This window comes from Mus pahari, chromosome 6 (assembly GCF_900095145.1).
Source record: "Mus pahari chromosome 6, PAHARI_EIJ_v1.1, whole genome shotgun sequence".
NCBI lineage: Eukaryota > Metazoa > Chordata > Mammalia > Rodentia > Muridae > Mus > Mus pahari.
Window position 1 is genome coordinate 75,847,057 of NC_034595.1, and position 16,585 is coordinate 75,863,641.

A 16,585-nucleotide genomic window follows, 5' to 3' on the forward strand; every position below is an offset into this window, starting at 1 on the left:
ACCCAGGCGGCCATTTCCACATTCACTGAGAGAGGCAATGGGCAGGAATTCACAATCAAAAACAAACAACTGTATTCCTGATCCACTCAACATACCAGCCTTGAGCACTCTGGGCGAGATGAGAGTCAATGTAGCAGTTTTTGTCCCAAATTATAACCAGTGATCTAGTAAACTGCCATCAGCCCTATTATTACTAGTAAGTAATCACAATGCTTTAAAAAGTTTCTTGCAATCCTGCAGAATTAGGCAGAAGTTGTTGTAAAATAAAAAAACAAACCTGTTTTTGTCAAAACTGGCAGTGTGAAGAAGGCAGCACTGGAAGTGTCAGTCATCTGAGATGCCAGGCACCCTCCATAAACTCTTAGTGTGGCTAGGCTCTGGGACCCACTGACTACAATCTCAGATGGATACATTTTGCTCTTAGGTTACACAGCCAAGTACAACTTCAGCTTTAACAATTCCTATACAAGCCATGTCTCTGAGTCTACAAGATAGTATTAATTCAAACCAAACTAATAGACAAGAGACCACTTAGGTTTAGTGTTACCATAGCAGCCTTTTATAAGTGTACTAACAACTTTAGCCTAATCCCAATAAAGCCTGATAACAGTCATAAGAATTCATTAGGAAGTTTACTGGGGGTATCATTATACCCATGCCTTTATGAGTCCATATAGAGATATAGTATTTATGTGTGTGTATATATATATTTATATATAGTTAAGAGTGAATTTGGATTGCCTGAGTAACAGCTGTCTGGCAAACTGGACATGATGGCGTTCTCTTTTCACAGATCTTGTTGGCACATTCCATGCAGAAGAGGTTGTGGCCACATGGAACTAGGGCAGCAATAACTTCATGTAGATGGAGATTCTTAAGGATTTAGAAAACTTCACTCTGCTTTTCCTGCTGGATGGTCTCCCTGGTGGGCAGGATACTCTCCTGAATCACTGTTTTAATTTTATTTTTATCTGTCTTTGAGGCAGGGTCTTTAGCTCTCTCTGGCCCTGGTTGTCCTGGAACTCACTATATTGACCTGGTAGCCTTGAACTCATAGAGATCTGCCTACCTCCTTTTTTATTTATTTGTTTGTTTTTGTTTTTGTTTTTTCAAGAAAGGGTTTTCCTGTGTAGTCCTGGCTGTCCTGGAACTCGCTCTGTAGCCCAGGCTGGCCTCTGCCTCCCAAGTGCTGGGACTAAAGGCATGCGCCACCAAAACAAAATGTTTTGGCTAAAACAAAACTTTTTGAAGCTGGGTATGGTGATATGTTCTTTATTCCTAGTACTTGGGAATCAGAGGCCAAGTGGATCCTTACGGGTTTGAGGCCACTATGTAAGGAAACTGTCTCAGGACACATGTGGAAAGCAGAGGAAAATTGCGGGGGATAATTCTCCTTTCTCCATGTGCATCCTATGGGGATTGAACTCAGATTGTCAGGCTTGCTGTCAAGAGCCTTTACCTACTGAGCCTCTCACTGGACAGCATATCTCCATTTTTCTAGGCAAGGTCTTATCAAAGCTGACAGTTCCTCCATGTGCAACTTGTCTGCCATTTTCTTAAGGCAAGCCACAGAGTCTCACTCCTTGCCTGGCTACCTTGGGCTCCCAATTGCATTTATGAAGCAAAGGACCCATGTGGAGGGGCTAGAGAGATGGCTTAGCGTTAAGAGCACTTGACACTCTTGCAGAGGACCTGGGTTTAGTTTCCATATGATGGCTCACAGTCGTCCTTTAACTCTAGTTCCAGGGGGTTCTGTGCTATCTTTTAATCTCCTCTGGCACCAGGCACACAGGTGGTGCACATACATACATACATGTAGGCAAGACCTTCCACACATGAGAGAGAGAGAGAGAGAGAGAGACAGAGACAGAGACAGAGACAGAGACAGAAACAGAGACAGACAGACACAGACCCTGACCCATTGACCTGTGTTTAGTTTTTAAGATCCAGAGACCAGGGCTGGGACGATGCTCAATGGCTAAGAGTGTTTGAATCCCCAGCAGTCAAACTCCAAGGGCAAATGAGGTTAGGAGCCGAACAAGAGAACAGCTAGGGAAGAGGGGCTTTGCTTAGGACCTCACTAGGGCACCTGGTGGAAAAAGGGAGGAATCTCCAAGGGCTGGTCTCCCAAAGGAAGCAGTGCTGCCCACTGGAGGAGGTGAAAGTGTACGATGCTACAGGCTGTGCTAACTGGGCGGCATTTGGCCAGCCACGTGCTTATCAGTTACCATGAGCAGCAGTTAATGGAAGATTAGAGAGGAGGCTGGGCCCTCGAGGCCTGAGATGAGGCTGGGGACAGAAGATTGAAAAGACACAGACAGGAGCAGAGGTTGGACAGAGGTGAAGCTTTTCATGAGGTTTTGATCTCAGCTCCCAACTCTAAAATCTATTATATTTTAGAACTTTCTTTCTTTCTTTTTTTTTATTTTTTTTCTCTTTGAGACAGGGTTTTGCTATGTAGCCCTGGCTGTCCTGGAACTTGCTCTATAGACAAGGCTGGCAATGAATTGAAGGGTCTGCCTGCCTCTGCCTTCTGAGTGCTGGGATTAAACTGTGCGCCACATAACTGTCAGAACAGTTTTATTTTTCTGTGGAAACAGTACAGAAAAGATGTTCATATCAGTTTCCTGAATCACAGTCTTGCACTAGCAGTGACACATTTGCTAACAGTATGAGATCTGTGTAGACAGACTATTGTTGTTGTTGTTGTTGTTATTATTATTATTATTATTATTATTATTTTATGTATATGAGTACACTGTAGCTGTCTTCAGATACACCAGAAGAGGGCATCGGATCCCATTACGAATGGTTGTGAGCCACTATGTGGTTGCTGGGAATTGAACTCAGGACCTCTGGAAGAGCAGTCAGTGTTTTTAACCCCTGAGCCATCTCTCCAGTCCTAACAAATTATTATTAACCAAAGTGCACACTCAGATTTCCTTGGACTTTTACCGAGTGACTTTCTACCCATAGTCCAATCCAGGAGCCCCATGACACTGAACTGTCCTGTGTCCCCTTAGTTTCCTCTGATCTGTGACTGTTTCTCAGTCTTGCCTTGCTTTTGATGACCTTAACAGCTCTCAGGAGTACTTCCTTTTGTCCTTAAGCAGGGAACAGTCTGTCCATCCAAGATGTAGGTTATCAACATGACTTATCACAGTGAACCTTGACCACCTAGCTGAGGAAGTGCCTGTCACATTTCTGTTCCACAGAGCTCCGACTTTCCTTCTTTTTGGGCTTCATAGTTTGGAAGGAAGTCACTCCGCACAGTCCACCCCAAGGAGTATCGAGTTAGCTTCCTCTATGAAGGGGAAGCTGCTATGTGAGCTATTTGGAATTCTCTTTGGGATATTTATGTCTTCTCATTTGTTTTATCATCCCTTGATGATGATGATGATGATGATGATGATAATGATAATGATTTTACATATTTTTAGCACTTTCCTACTTTTTAGCAGTATCAGATATTTAAAGCTTACTTTGTGTGTTTCGTTTCTTCTTAGTCCTTATAAAGCAATATGTCTTAGGAGCCCAGTTTGGGAAAACAGTATTAGAAGCTAAGGTCTCACATCAGCTGTGCATGCTGCTCTTGTGTATTCTTGCTTCTCGGAGGACAGCAAAGGACTATGTGTGTGTTAGGGGCGGGGAAGGCATAGTTTCTCCTTTGAGAAAGGTTCTCATGTGGCCTACACTCAAATTCACTGTGTAGTTGAGTGTGATTTTGAACTCGTGATCTTCCAGCCTCTGTCTCCCTAATGCTAGGGTTGTTATAAATGACCACACCCAGTTTATATGGTTCTGGGGGCTGAACCCAGGGCTTTGCATCTGGACAAGCATTCTCGCAATTGAGCAACATCCCCAGCCCTGTGTGGATTTTAATTTTGTTTTAATCATGTGTATATGTGTGAGTATATGATCTGTGTTTGTAGGTGCCCTGGGAGGCCAGCAGCATAGCTGGAGTTGCAGGTGGTTCTTTCTATATCTAATCATGTGTAGTAAGTAACTACTAATTCGTACTGGCATTTCTAAGTCTAACCCATTGCCACATGGATCTTTCTAGCTCACTGTCTTTGCTCGTTTGAACTTTCCTGCTTCAGTAGTGGGTCACCTGACTTACATCGTTCACCATCCCTTTCCTCGGCGCTGGTGGGCAGCAGGTCCATAGTTGTTAATCTGTGCCCCGTCTTAACCGCATTCTGAGCTGGAGCACTGTACCTGTGGTTTCCCAGTTGCCAGTAGGCCTACAGGCTACTCATCTCTAAAGTTTTGTGGTTAACACTTCTTTCTTTATCCCTGTCAGCACGGTGGTCCCGTTGATGTAGTCAGATGCCCGTGTCATTTTCTCCATTCCACTCTAAGAGTCCCTGCGGTCTTTAAGTGATTTTTTTTCCCTTTCCCTTTGATGGTGTTAGGGATCAAATTCAGGGCCTTGCACACCTTGGTAAGCATTCTGCTGTTCAGCGGCATCCCCAGCCTATACGTTTTTGTTGTTTTTGTTTATTTTGTTTTTTGAACCCGAGTCTCACTACATAGCTCCGACTGGTCTGGAACTCACTAAGTAGACCAGGCTAGCTTAGAACTCAGAGATCTGTCTGCTTCTGTCTTCTGAGTGCTGAGATTAAAGGCATGAAAGTTGCCCTTAGATTTTTGAGATTGGGTCTCATCATGTATCTCAGGTTGGCCGTGCTGTGTATATGCAGATCCAGGTGGATGAGGAAGACACAGTGTCTTCTGCAATTGATGTCTGTAATCTGTGTTCCTAGAGTGGGGTGGGGTAGCTGAAATGGCTTTATTTTCAGCAGCAAAGCCATTCGGGTGAGCTACCTTTCCACCTCTGGCCATGCCCTGTGAGACTGCACCTGCACAGCAGTGTGGGCCTTTGCGGAGTTTCTGAGCAGGATGCAGACTGCCAGGGATTTCCCAGTTATCATCTGAGAAGCTGTGGTCTGTGTACTCAAACACAATACTATACTTTAATTCCTTCTCTTTAGGTGGGTCTAACGTCGACAGCTCCAGGCCAAATGGGAGGGGCCCGGACCAAGCCTTCGGGGCCAGGTGTCCAGAGAAACCAGAAAGCTCTCTCACAAGGTACGCAAGCCCCCCTCTGTCCGCATGTCTTCCAGTGAGAATCAGCCCCACCATGCATAAATTGTTTTAAGTAGCTGAATCCTAAGAACCTTCTAATGTATGGACACGGCGGACTTACTGTGTTTGCCAAGCTGCGAGCTCTCACAGGACTGCTGTCTATGTGAGACTTTCATACTTTACTGTTTTATAGCTGAGACACCCAGGTGACAAGGAATTACATAAGGGGGTGGAGACGTCTCAGCAGTTAAGAGCACTGGCTGCTTTTACAGAGGACCCAGGGTTACTTCCCAGTAACCATGCAGCTCCAGGGGATCTGATGCTCCCGTCTAGGGACTGCACTCATGTGTACATACCCTTATGGAGACACACACATACTTAAAAACAATAAAATCAGTCTGAAAAAAAGAAAAGGGACTACATAGGCTGGCTAGAGAAGATGGCTCAGTAGATAAAGCACTGCCTCACAACTTGAGGACCTGAGTTCAGATTCCAAGAGCCCATGTTGATTTTTTTTTTTTCTTTTTCTTTTACATAGAGCACCCAGTGCCCTGCAATAGCCAGGAACCCCTCAGAACTTGAGCTTGCAAGCACTCTAACTCTCATGTAGAGATTTAGGAAATGATCTGAAGGGATACTTTGGCAGTTTAGAGCATTAGGATGCAATTGTGAGACCCAGATCTGCATCCCAACATCCGAGTAACAAACTAGCTGTTCAGTGAACACATATGTAACCCATGTCCCAGGACTGGGGATGAGGTACTGAGGTACGGGGACAGGAGGATCATTGGGACTTGCTGGCTTCTACCTTAGCTCACAAACAGGAGCCCCAGGTTCAGGGAGAAAGCTATTCCAGTTTGTCTGAAGGCTTGGCAGAATGATGAAGGAGGAAACACACACACAAACACACACACACACACACACACAGTGGAGGGGAGGTGGGGGGTAGATAGTTGTGGGGAAGGATAGAGAGATAATTTTTAAAAAGTTAAACCTGGCACAGAAGCAGGTGGACAGCTAGGTCTACACACTGAGTTCCAGGCCATTCCTCCACCCAGCAAAACCCTGTTTTAAATCAAACAATAATATAGGAGACTGAACATGTTTTATTTTACCCTCATATTCTTTTCATACCTTCTGCCTTAGAAAGCTTATTTTTCTTCACTCCTTCCACTCTATGCATAATTATATTTAGTGATTCTTATGTGTCTTATGCCCTCAGAGATTGGAAGAATGTGCCAGATACACTGGCACTGGAGTCATGGATGGCTGTAAGCCACCATGTGGGTGCTGGGAACTGAACCTGGTTTTTTCACAAGAGCAGCAAGTGCTCTTAACCACTGAACCATCTCTCCAGGCACCCCCCAACCCTTATTGAGACAGGGTCTCACTATATAGTCCTGGCTAGCCTAGAGTTTGATACATTGATAAGAATAGCCCTGCCTCTGCCTCCCTAGTACTGAGATTAACATGAGCAGATGTGGCAGGTTAAAAAAAAATGGCCCCCATAGACACATGGGGAGTGGTACTATTAGGAGGTGTGGCCCTGTTGGAAGAAGTGTGTCACTAGAGATGGGCTTTTAAGGCCTCAGATGCTCAAGCCTGGGCAGTGTGTCACTGTCTCTTTCTGCTGCCTCCAGATCTGGATGTAGAACTCACAACTACTTCTCCAGCACCCCGTGTTTGCCTGCATACGACCATTCTGCCTGCCACAGTGAAGATGGACTAAACCTCTGAACTGTAAGCCAGCTCCAATGAAATGTTTTTATTTATAAGAGTTGCCATGGTCATAGTGTCTCTTCACAGCAATAAAACCCTAAGACAGTCACCATGCTATATAGTCTTATGTAACCTTACTTGATATGCAAATAACAGTGGTGCTGTTAATACGCAGGTGGTCTCTTAGTTCTGTTGCTGTAAAGAGACTCTATGATCACAGCAACTCTTATAGAAGAAAGCATCTAATTGGGGGTTGTTTACAGTTTCAGAGCTTTAGTCCACTATCATTATAGTAGACAGCATGGCGGCATGCAGGCAGACACTGAGGCAGTACTTGAGAGCTACACTCTCATCCATAGGCAACAGGAAGAGAGCTAGGGCCTGGAATGGGCTTTTGAAATGGTATAATCGACCTATCAGCTTAATCTCTCATTTGTTATTAGCAAATAAGTTTAACTTAGGCCTCTTTTGTTCTGTGATACAGGTGCTAATGTGTGAGAACATCTAGTTTTATATTTCTTTTCCATACCATACTCAAAATATGATTAAAATGCTTTTATTTTTCCAGACAAAATAAATCTAAGTCTGAAATTTCTGACATGGTTCGCTCCTCCACAATCACAGTGTCGGACAAGGCTCACATTTTATCCGTGCAGAAGTTTGGGCTTCGAGACACAATCGTGAAATCACACCTCATGCAGAAGGAAGAGAATTATACCTACATCCAGAACTTCAGGTAGCTAACTAGGTTCTCCATAGTTTTATTTCCTTTGAGACAGGGTGTCTCTGTGTAGTCCTGGCTGGCATGGAACTCATTCTGTAGACCAGGCTGGCCTCAAAATCACAGAGATCTGCCTGCCTCAGCTTATGGAGTGCTAGGACGAAAGGTGTGCATTGATGGTTTTTCAAGGCAAAATGACCATTCTGCTCTCTGGAACTTCAGCATCTGCCTCACATACCTTGGATTTGGAAGCAAATTATTCTGTTAGATGTTTTTCCTTTTCTTCTTTTCTTTTCTCTTCTTTTTCTTTTTTTTTTTTAAAGAGTTATTTATTTATTTTATCTGTACAAATACACTGTAGCTGTCTTCAGATACCCCAGAAGGGGACATCGGATGCCCATTACAGATGTTTGTGAGCCGCCATGTGGTTGCTGGGAATTGAACTCAGGACCTCTGGAAGAGCAGCTAGTGTTCTTAACCCCTGAGCCATCTCTCCAGCCCATTTTCCCGTTTCAAAGAGTATCATTGTGTTCACTGCTTAGGGGGTTTGTGGGATAGGGCATCAGGTATCCCAGCTTGGTCTAGAGTGTAAAGGATCAAGTCATCCTCCTGTCTCAGCCGTACAAATGCCAGGGTCACAGATACATGCTAGTGTGTCCCACTTCTGCTAGGGTCACAGATACATGCTAGTGTGCCCCACTTCTGCTAGGATCACAGATACATGCTAGTGTGCCCCACTTCTGCCAGGGTCACAGATACATGCTAGTGTGCCCCACTTCTGCTTACCCTTCCTTGCTGGGTGACTGACATCCCGCGTCCACGGGCAGGCTGTTTGGCTGATGGGCAGATGGCTGCAGCAGTGTTCATAGGGCTGGGGAGGACAGAGCAGAGGGCAGTGCCCGAGCCTTGAGTACCTGCCTGGGTTTCCATTCCCTTGCTCGGTCCAGGCCTTGAAGAAAACATTGACGTTCAGTAATCCTGTTAGCTGGGCTCACTGAACACTAAAGGAATAAAGCATTCAGAGTTCTGGAGCTTTAAAAACCATTGCGCTGGGACTATAAGGTAAACTAACATCGTTTCTAGGCATATGGGGAAGGAATGACCTCTGACCACTGGTGCCACTTTGCATGGTTTTCCTTACAATAGCACCCACAAGGCAAACATTTGGTGGCACCCACAATGGCTGTTTAATAGCTTGCTTGCTCTACCTATCTACCTACTTTCTCTCCCTCTCTCTCTCTCTCTCTCTCTCTCTCTCTCTCTCTCTCTCTCTCTCTCTCTCTCTCTGTTTTTCTCTCTCTCTCCACCCACCTACCTACTTACTTACCTGCCTACCTATCTAGCTATCTGTTTATTTGAGACATTCTCTCACCAGGAAGCCATGGTTGCTGTAAACTCAGCATGCAGCCCAAGTTGGTCTTGAACTCACAGCAGTCCTCCTGCCTCACTGTCTCAAGTGCTGGGACTATAAGTGCATACCACCACACCTGGGTCAGAGAAGACCTATATCATTTGCAGCTATCAAATCAGGCAGACTGTCGATCACCCTTTGGTGCCATAGTCATTGGTCTAGATTAAACAGGGCATTTCTTATGTCTCAAAATGTCATCCCATAATGACTGAGCCTTGACTTTCTGTTTCTGAATCATTGATTGAACCTCTCTGGCAACAGGTTTTTTGTGGGAACCTACAATGTGAATGGACAGTCCCCCAAAGAATGTCTCCGGCCCTGGCTGAGCCACAGCGTCCAGGCCCCCGATGTGTACTGTGTAGGGTGAGTGCATTCTCCTCCATTCTCCCAGGTCTTAGGACCAGAGAGCCGTGCTGAAGGAACAGGGGTTGAGTCGAGCTGAGTCTTTGTGGCGGGTGAAGGGATTGAAACCTGAGCTCAGCTCAGTGGCAGCTGTGTCTCTGTTCTGTGTTATTTTGATACACAGAGGTCTGGCCACGTCCTGTGCTTGGTATTTAAATGCTGATACAAATTTAGTATAACCTTCTGTTAGGAATTGGTGTGTCATTACTTGACATTCAACAGTTTTCGTTACAAAGCAAAGAATATTTTTTTGCCAAGGAAGGAAGGTTCACTAAAGTCTCATCAGTCAGGTTTATGAATGTGCATATGTGTGTATGTACATGCATGAAAGTGGAAGCCAGTAGTGAGTCAGTCTGTTATTCCCCAGGAATAAGAGAGACAGACAAATAGACAGGGTCTGTCTCTCTAGTCTGGGATTTGGCCTGGAGGTTATGTTGACCAGGTCGCCTTGAAGTCACAGAGATCTGCATACCTCTGCCTTTGCATACTGGGTCATCTTCTCAGCCCCTCGTTTTATAGTTTTGAGAAAAGGTTTCACTATGTAGTACTGGTTGGTTTAGAACTTGCTATGTGGACCAGGCTGGCCCTCCGCCTCTGCATGCAAGTGGTGGCATTATAGGTGTGCACCATCATACCTGGCTTGTTTTTTCTCTTTGCTTGCTTGCTTTCTTCTTTCTTTCTTTCTTTCTTTCTTTCTTTCTTTCTTTCTTTCTTTCTTTCTTTCTTTCTTTCTTTCTTTCTTGTTTTTGCAATGCTATGGATTAAACACAGGGCACTAAAACGTGAGAGGTTTTTTCTCTTTGCTTGCTTGCTTTCTTCTTTCTTTCTTTCTTTCTTTCTTTCTTTCTTTCTTTCTTTCTTTCTTTCTTTCTCTCTCTCTCTCTCTTCCTTCTTTCTTTCTTTCTTTCTTTCTTTCTTTCTTTCTTTCTTTCTTTCTTTCTTTCTTTCTTTCTTTCTTTCTTGTTTTTGCAATGCTGTGGATTAAACACAGGGCACTAAAACGTGAGAGGCATGTGCTTTCCTACGGAGCCCACACTCAGCTCTCCACACTATCCTTGCCTGACAGTCCTGGGTACAGCTGGTGGGAGTCACGGTGGGAGCCTGAATAACATAGGGGACAGAGCTAAACCGTGGAGTTTCTATAGACCAGACCAAACCAAACAAAACATGGACCCAGATTCCAACTCCAATTTACCAAATAGTCTTTGTTGACCTAAGGATTACATGTGTAAAATGGGGATGGAGGGATGCTTCTAACTCGTCCAGTGGCCAGGTCCTGGAGAGGAAATGAGCTCATGTTTAGAGAAGTGCCCAGTAAGTCCCACAACTTTCAGTTCTTTGGTTCTGTTCGTTTTTATCCCCTGAGGGTCCTGCCATTCAGTATGAGAGCTGGGACCTGAGCGCCTGAGTAGATTTGGGAGGTGTTACCTGCATGCGGCCTTTCTCTGGTTCATTGGTTGCCTCTCCAATAGGTTCCAGGAGCTCGATCTGAGTAAGGAAGCCTTCTTTTTTCACGATACCCCAAAGGAGGAGGAGTGGTTTAAGGCTGTATCAGAAAGCCTTCACCCAGACGCCAAGTACGCAAAGGTAAGTGAGGGGCCTGCAAGTCTGAGATAAATGTTCAGTAAACATTGTGTGTGTGTGTGTGTGTGTGTGTGTGTGTGTGTGTGTGTGTGTGTATTGTTCAACCCCACAGTCCTCCAGAGGAGCCTGTCTGAATGAAAGACTCAGGGTCTTGACACTTCTAAGTGGGTTAGGGTATCATGTAGCATGCTCAGTGAGTGGAACAGACTACCATGTGCATGTGCCCTGGCCTGGAGGAAGAGGTGTGTTAGTGGCTTAGCCAGATCTCCCACCACATTTCCCTTGGGGAATTCTGGTTTTGAACTTCTGTCTGTGGCAGCCATCACTTGAGAATTGGGCTCTGTGTTCCAGGTGAAGCTCATCCGACTGGTTGGGATTATGTTGTTGCTGTACATCAAACAGGAACACGCAGCCTATATCTCAGAAGTGGAAGCTGAGACCGTGGGGACAGGAATCATGGGGAGGATGGTGAGTCCTTGATAATTCCCTACAGCACATAGAGGACCTTGACCCCTAATGATTTGACTCGGCTTCTGATGATGCAAGAGCTGTTAAACCCACCTAAGATGCTGCTGTTGCAGGATGAGCTGTGCCCACAAGCAGGGCCGGATTGAATAAACAGCTTAAAAATCCAGCCAGTGCATTCTTCATCCTGGGAGTTAGTGCCTGAGCCTCTGGTTGATAGGAGTATACTATGTAGCATGCTACAGACACTGTTTTGGCCACCAAGGAAAACTGAGCCCCATAGCTTTGTAATTTCCTCTTTTTCTTGAGGCTTCTGGAGTCCTGGCCTTGGATCCTCTTGCAAGGCCTGAGCTGGGCATGCAGCTGCCTCACCAGGGATACAGACACAAGAACAGAAGGCTGAGAGAGGCGGGCTCTGGCTTGAGTCTTTTACAGAAATGCCTAGGCATTTTGCTTGGAAATTTGTATTCTTTTTTTTTTTTTTTTTAAGGATTTATTTATTTATTTATTTAATGTGAGTACACTGCTGTCTTTAGACATACCAGAAGAAGGCATCAGATCCCATTACAGATGGTTGTGAACCATCATATGGTTGCTGGGAATTGAACTCAGGACCTCTGGAAGAGCAGTCAGTTCTCTTAACCGCTGAGCCATCTCTCCAGCCCCTAGAGATTTGTATTCCTATCTATAAGATATGGATAATAATGATTCTGAAGACAAAGAGAAACTATTCTGAAAGTCTTGAGTTTAAGTGACTGAGGGGAAGTCCTTTCAATAGGGTAACAAAGGAGGAGTGGCGGTCAGGTTCCAGCTGCACAACACCAGCATCTGCGTTGTCAATTCCCACCTGGCAGCCCACACAGAGGAGTACGAGAGGAGGAACCAAGACTACAGAGACATTTGTTCTCGAATGCAGTTCTCTCAGGTGGACCCGAGCCAACCCCCTCTCACCATTAACAAGCATGAGTGAGTATGAGTTTCTCTCCTCCTTGTCCCTGCCTATGACTGCCAGACTGGGGTCTCCATTGTGCCTGGGACTCAAGTGCTGAAGGATGGGTGTCTGCCAGCTCTTATTTGTTTCTTGGAAATTCCTGGCTTCCTAAATTATCATCTGGAAGACCTGAAGCACCATTACCAAGCACCCTTTGTCCTTGGAGAGGCATAGGGTTTATTCGCCTAGAAATCTGTCTTGATCGAGCACCATGAGGCAGTGCAGCCCAAGAGCTGTCATCTGATCGCAGTTTGGAGCACTGTCATAGGTTTCCACATCTGTCTGTCCTTCCAGAGCACGCACACTTGAGAGTGGGGCCTGGTGCTTTGTGCCTGCCCTTGCTCATTTCTCCTTGATTCCAATGTCAAAACCAGAGTGCCAACCTCATAGAGCAGACTGCACTAGTTTTGCTTGTTCCCTTTTATTTTATTTATCACCAAAGCTTGCTACTTGTCAAATTTCAAAGCCTTGGATTTTTCAGACTTTATGATCGCAGTTAAAGTTTTTGGAACTTCTTTTATAAAGAGGAAGCCCCTGGGTCCTGTGCAAAGCAGTGGTACTGACTCTGGCTTGTTGGTATTTTGGAAGCTGACTGGATGGCTGGTCTTCTCCAGGGTTGCTATAGGGATCCTGTCTTCTCCACTGTGACGATGCAGCTGGCAGCTTTGTCTGCTTTTAGGGTGAGGGTGCATCTGTTGGAGAGAGTGTACACTGCTAGGCAGGTTACTTAGTGACTTACTGTTGGCTTCAAGTAGAGCAGTAGAGTTCATGGCGTGCCTGATGTCATTAGGAAGCAGCAACAGGTGAAATGGACCATGGGACATAGCACATCCCAGGAGTTCAGAGTAAGCCGGCCATGATGTGGTGGGTGAATCCAGGCTCTACTGTTCAAATCGAGCTTCGCTTCAGAAAATCGATCTAGACACAGGCTAAGAGTACATTTGTGGTCTGGAATGTAGCACAGGATCCCTGGGTGACTGGCCCTTTGTGACAATCAAGTCAGCAGTGCATTAGATGTGGGTGGGAAGGAAAATTCTGTAACAGCTAAGTCACTGTCCCACCGTGGGGCTTCTGTCCAATGTGTCCTGGATAGGGAGGGTGAAAGCCCTTCCTAAACCCTGTCCCCTCTGTGCTCTGCCCTCACAGTGTGATCTTGTGGCTGGGGGACCTCAACTACAGAATAGAAGAGCTGGATGTGGGAAAGGTGAAAAGGCTCGTGGAAGAGAAGGCCTTCCAAACCCTGTATGCGCACGATCAGGTACACATGGCTACCACGTTTCCTCCACTGTGAGGGCACAGAGCCTAGTTTCTCCTCCACCATCTTGGGAGGATTCCCCCAGGACCTGATGCTGTCCACGCAGGGCTGCATTCTGTCTGCATTTCTCTCAGTCGGGGCTGTCCTGGAAGCACCTTGATTCCCTTGAAGTAAGAACACACACTTTCTCATTCACTCAGGAGATCAGGAGTTGGGAACACAGGACTTTATGTTATCATTTTTTTTTCTTCAGTAAAGAAACTACTTGGTATATTTTAGGCAACTTAATAATTCTCTTTAAGAATTATTAAGTTCTCCTGCCTCTTCCTCCTCAGCAGTTTTCTCCATTGTGCGCAAACTCTCTCAGGTCTTCTCTTCACTCCAGTGAGTCAGTTCTGCAACCTGCTGTTCCTATCATCGTTTGATGTAGCATGTCTTTCTGAGAGCACCGGCCGCTTCACAGGCTGAGAGAAGCCTGCGTCTGACTTTCTTGGCTCTCCTCAGTAGATTTGAGGCTTAGCAAGTGCTCAGAACTGTCCAGGACGCCGAAGCTTTCTTTCTTTTCTGTCTGAGCTCTTCTCCTGCTCTTGACAGCCTTGGCATCATTAGGTCTAAATCCTTCGATTCTCCATCTCTTTCCCAGCACAGAACTCCTGAAGGGGAAGAATCTTAACTTTCTGTCTCTCTTTATGAAGTCATTTCTTTATTGATGCATGGTATAGGAGTAGTTTTCTCTTTCTCTTTCAGGTAGGACTTGGGCTATGGATTGATGTCGTGGCCTCCACGATTCCCAGGTTTGACCCTTCATCCTGAAGGCTTTTTCCTCTTCTTTTGTACAGCTGAAAATCCAGGTAGCTGCCAAGACCATCTTTGAAGACTTCACTGAGGGTGAGATTACATTCCAGCCTACTTACAAGTACGATCCTGGCTCTGACGACTGGGATACCAGGTGGGTATGAGGTCATTTCAGGGGGCTAGGGAAATGGAAACTCACGAACTCTGGGAAGCACTGGCCCTTGTGGACCTGAAGAACATAAGGTCCTTATGAATCTCCATGTGTCAGTGGTGGCCGAATATTTCCTCTCTAAGCCCACTACATTTCCACATTACTTCTTTCTCATTGCCTTAGGTGTTGTTCCATGATGGATTGACTTTCCTTTCCCTTTTTAAAAGATGTATTTGTTTTTATTATGTGTGTGTGTGTGTCTTTGTCTGCATAAGTGTATGTGCACTGTATGCAGGCCTGGTGTCTGCAGAAGCCAGAAGAGGGTGCCAGATACCCTGGAACTAGAGTTATAACTCCAGCTGGTTGTAAGCCATCATGTGGGTGCTGGGAACTGAACCCAGGTCCTCTGTAAGAGCAGCAAGTGCTCTTAACTGCTGAGCAATCTCTCCAGCTCACCAATTGACTTTGAACTGTGTTTAAGGTAATGTGATGATTCCAGCTAAGCTTGTACTTGGTCTTGACATATTAGTTAATATTCTCTCCCTCCCTTCCCCCCCTCCCTCTCTCCCTCCTTCCCTTCTTTCTTTCCTTCCTTTCCTCTTAGATTTATTTATTATGTATACAGTGTTCTGTCTGCATGCATGCCTGTATGCCAGAAAGATGGCATCAGATCTCATTGTAGATGGTTGTGAGCTGTCATGTGGCTGCAAGGACTTGAACTCAAGATCTTTGGAAGAGCAGCTAGTGCTCTTAACCTCTAAGCCATCTCTCCAGCTCCATAGTTAATAATTCTTTAATAATTTTTACAGTATGCCACATACTGCTGGATATATTTGATTTGTATATCTCATTCCAACTTGTTAAAGAACTCATTGGGGTATATTTGGTTTATTATGAGACTGCGAACTGTGGCACACAAAGTCCAAGAATCTCCCAAGCAGAATTTGAAGCGAGGCAGCAGAAATTCACAGCCTGTTCCCTTAAGCACTTTCTGTTCAGGACTATAAGGTGCTTATTCTCCTGTTGCTTTCTCGCTTTCTCTCCACCTTCCTCAGGACAGGGCAGAGCATGGAGTCAGCTGAACTGCTTGTTGGAGCTTTCATAGTTGCTGTGGATGATACCCATAGGAAAGCCTCTGGCTGCATGGATGTGAAGGCTCTGCCTCGTGGCTCCCTGCTGGAGCCTTGCCAATCACTGAACAGTGGGGCGTGATGTTTCTCTGAGCATACCAGCGTGCACTTTGTATTTCAGTGAGAAGTGTCGTGCACCTGCCTGGTGTGACCGAGTCCTGTGGAAAGGAAAGAACATCACTCAGCTGAGTTACCAGAGCCACATGGCCTTGAAGACCAGTGACCACAAGCCTGTCAGCTCAGTGTTTGACATTGGGGTAGGTGGGCAGCTGGTTTTTACACCAGGGCTGCCTTTTGTCTTTCTGATCTCCTTCTCTTAGCCTTGAATATGAGGAAGCTCCTTTTAGGAATTGTTTAAGGTCCTGGAGAGATGACTTGGATATTAAAAGCCCTTGCTGCTCTTCCAGAGGCTCTAAGTTCAGTTCCGAGCGTGTTGCCCTGCGCAGAATCATCTGTAACTCCAGCTCCAGGGGATCCAGTGGCCTCTGCAGGAATTGCATGCGTGTGGTACACAGGCATGCATGGAGGCAAAACACCCTCTTAGTCAGGGTTACTGTTGCTGTGATAAAACATAACCAAAGCAACTTAGGGAGGAAAAGGTTTGTTTAGCTTACATCCCAGTTTATCAGAGGAGGAAGTTAGGACAGGAACTCAAACAGGGCAGGAATCTGGAGGCAGGAGCTGATACAAAGGACACGGAGAAGGTTCTCATGAGTCGCTCAGCCTGCTTTCTTCATACAACCAGGACCACCAGCCCAGGGGTGTGTCCCTGCATCCCTCATCAATCACTAATTAAGAAAATGTCCTACAGCCTTGTCTACAGCCCCATCTTAGGCTCTCTCTCTCTCTCTCTCTCTCTCTCTCTCTCTCTCT

General features: G+C 45.6%; 1 protein-coding gene across 3 annotated transcripts in view; it reads left to right on the forward strand.

Moving 5' to 3' along the window:
* The window catches only part of Inpp5b (inositol polyphosphate-5-phosphatase B), a 66,682-nt gene that overhangs the window by 35,524 nt on the left and 14,573 nt on the right, over positions 1–16,585 (forward strand). For all 3 annotated transcript variants that reach the window (XM_029540132.1, XM_029540133.1, XM_029540134.1), the window contains 9 exons: positions 4,995–5,091; positions 7,376–7,543; positions 9,201–9,302; positions 10,814–10,928; positions 11,277–11,393; positions 12,169–12,356; positions 13,528–13,639; positions 14,476–14,585; positions 15,834–15,969. In XM_029540132.1, coding sequence (XP_029395992.1) covers positions 4,995–5,091; positions 7,376–7,543; positions 9,201–9,302; positions 10,814–10,928; positions 11,277–11,393; positions 12,169–12,356; positions 13,528–13,639; positions 14,476–14,585; positions 15,834–15,969 — 1,145 coding nt within the window. The remainder of the gene's footprint in view (positions 1–4,994; positions 5,092–7,375; positions 7,544–9,200; positions 9,303–10,813; positions 10,929–11,276; positions 11,394–12,168; positions 12,357–13,527; positions 13,640–14,475; positions 14,586–15,833; positions 15,970–16,585) is intronic.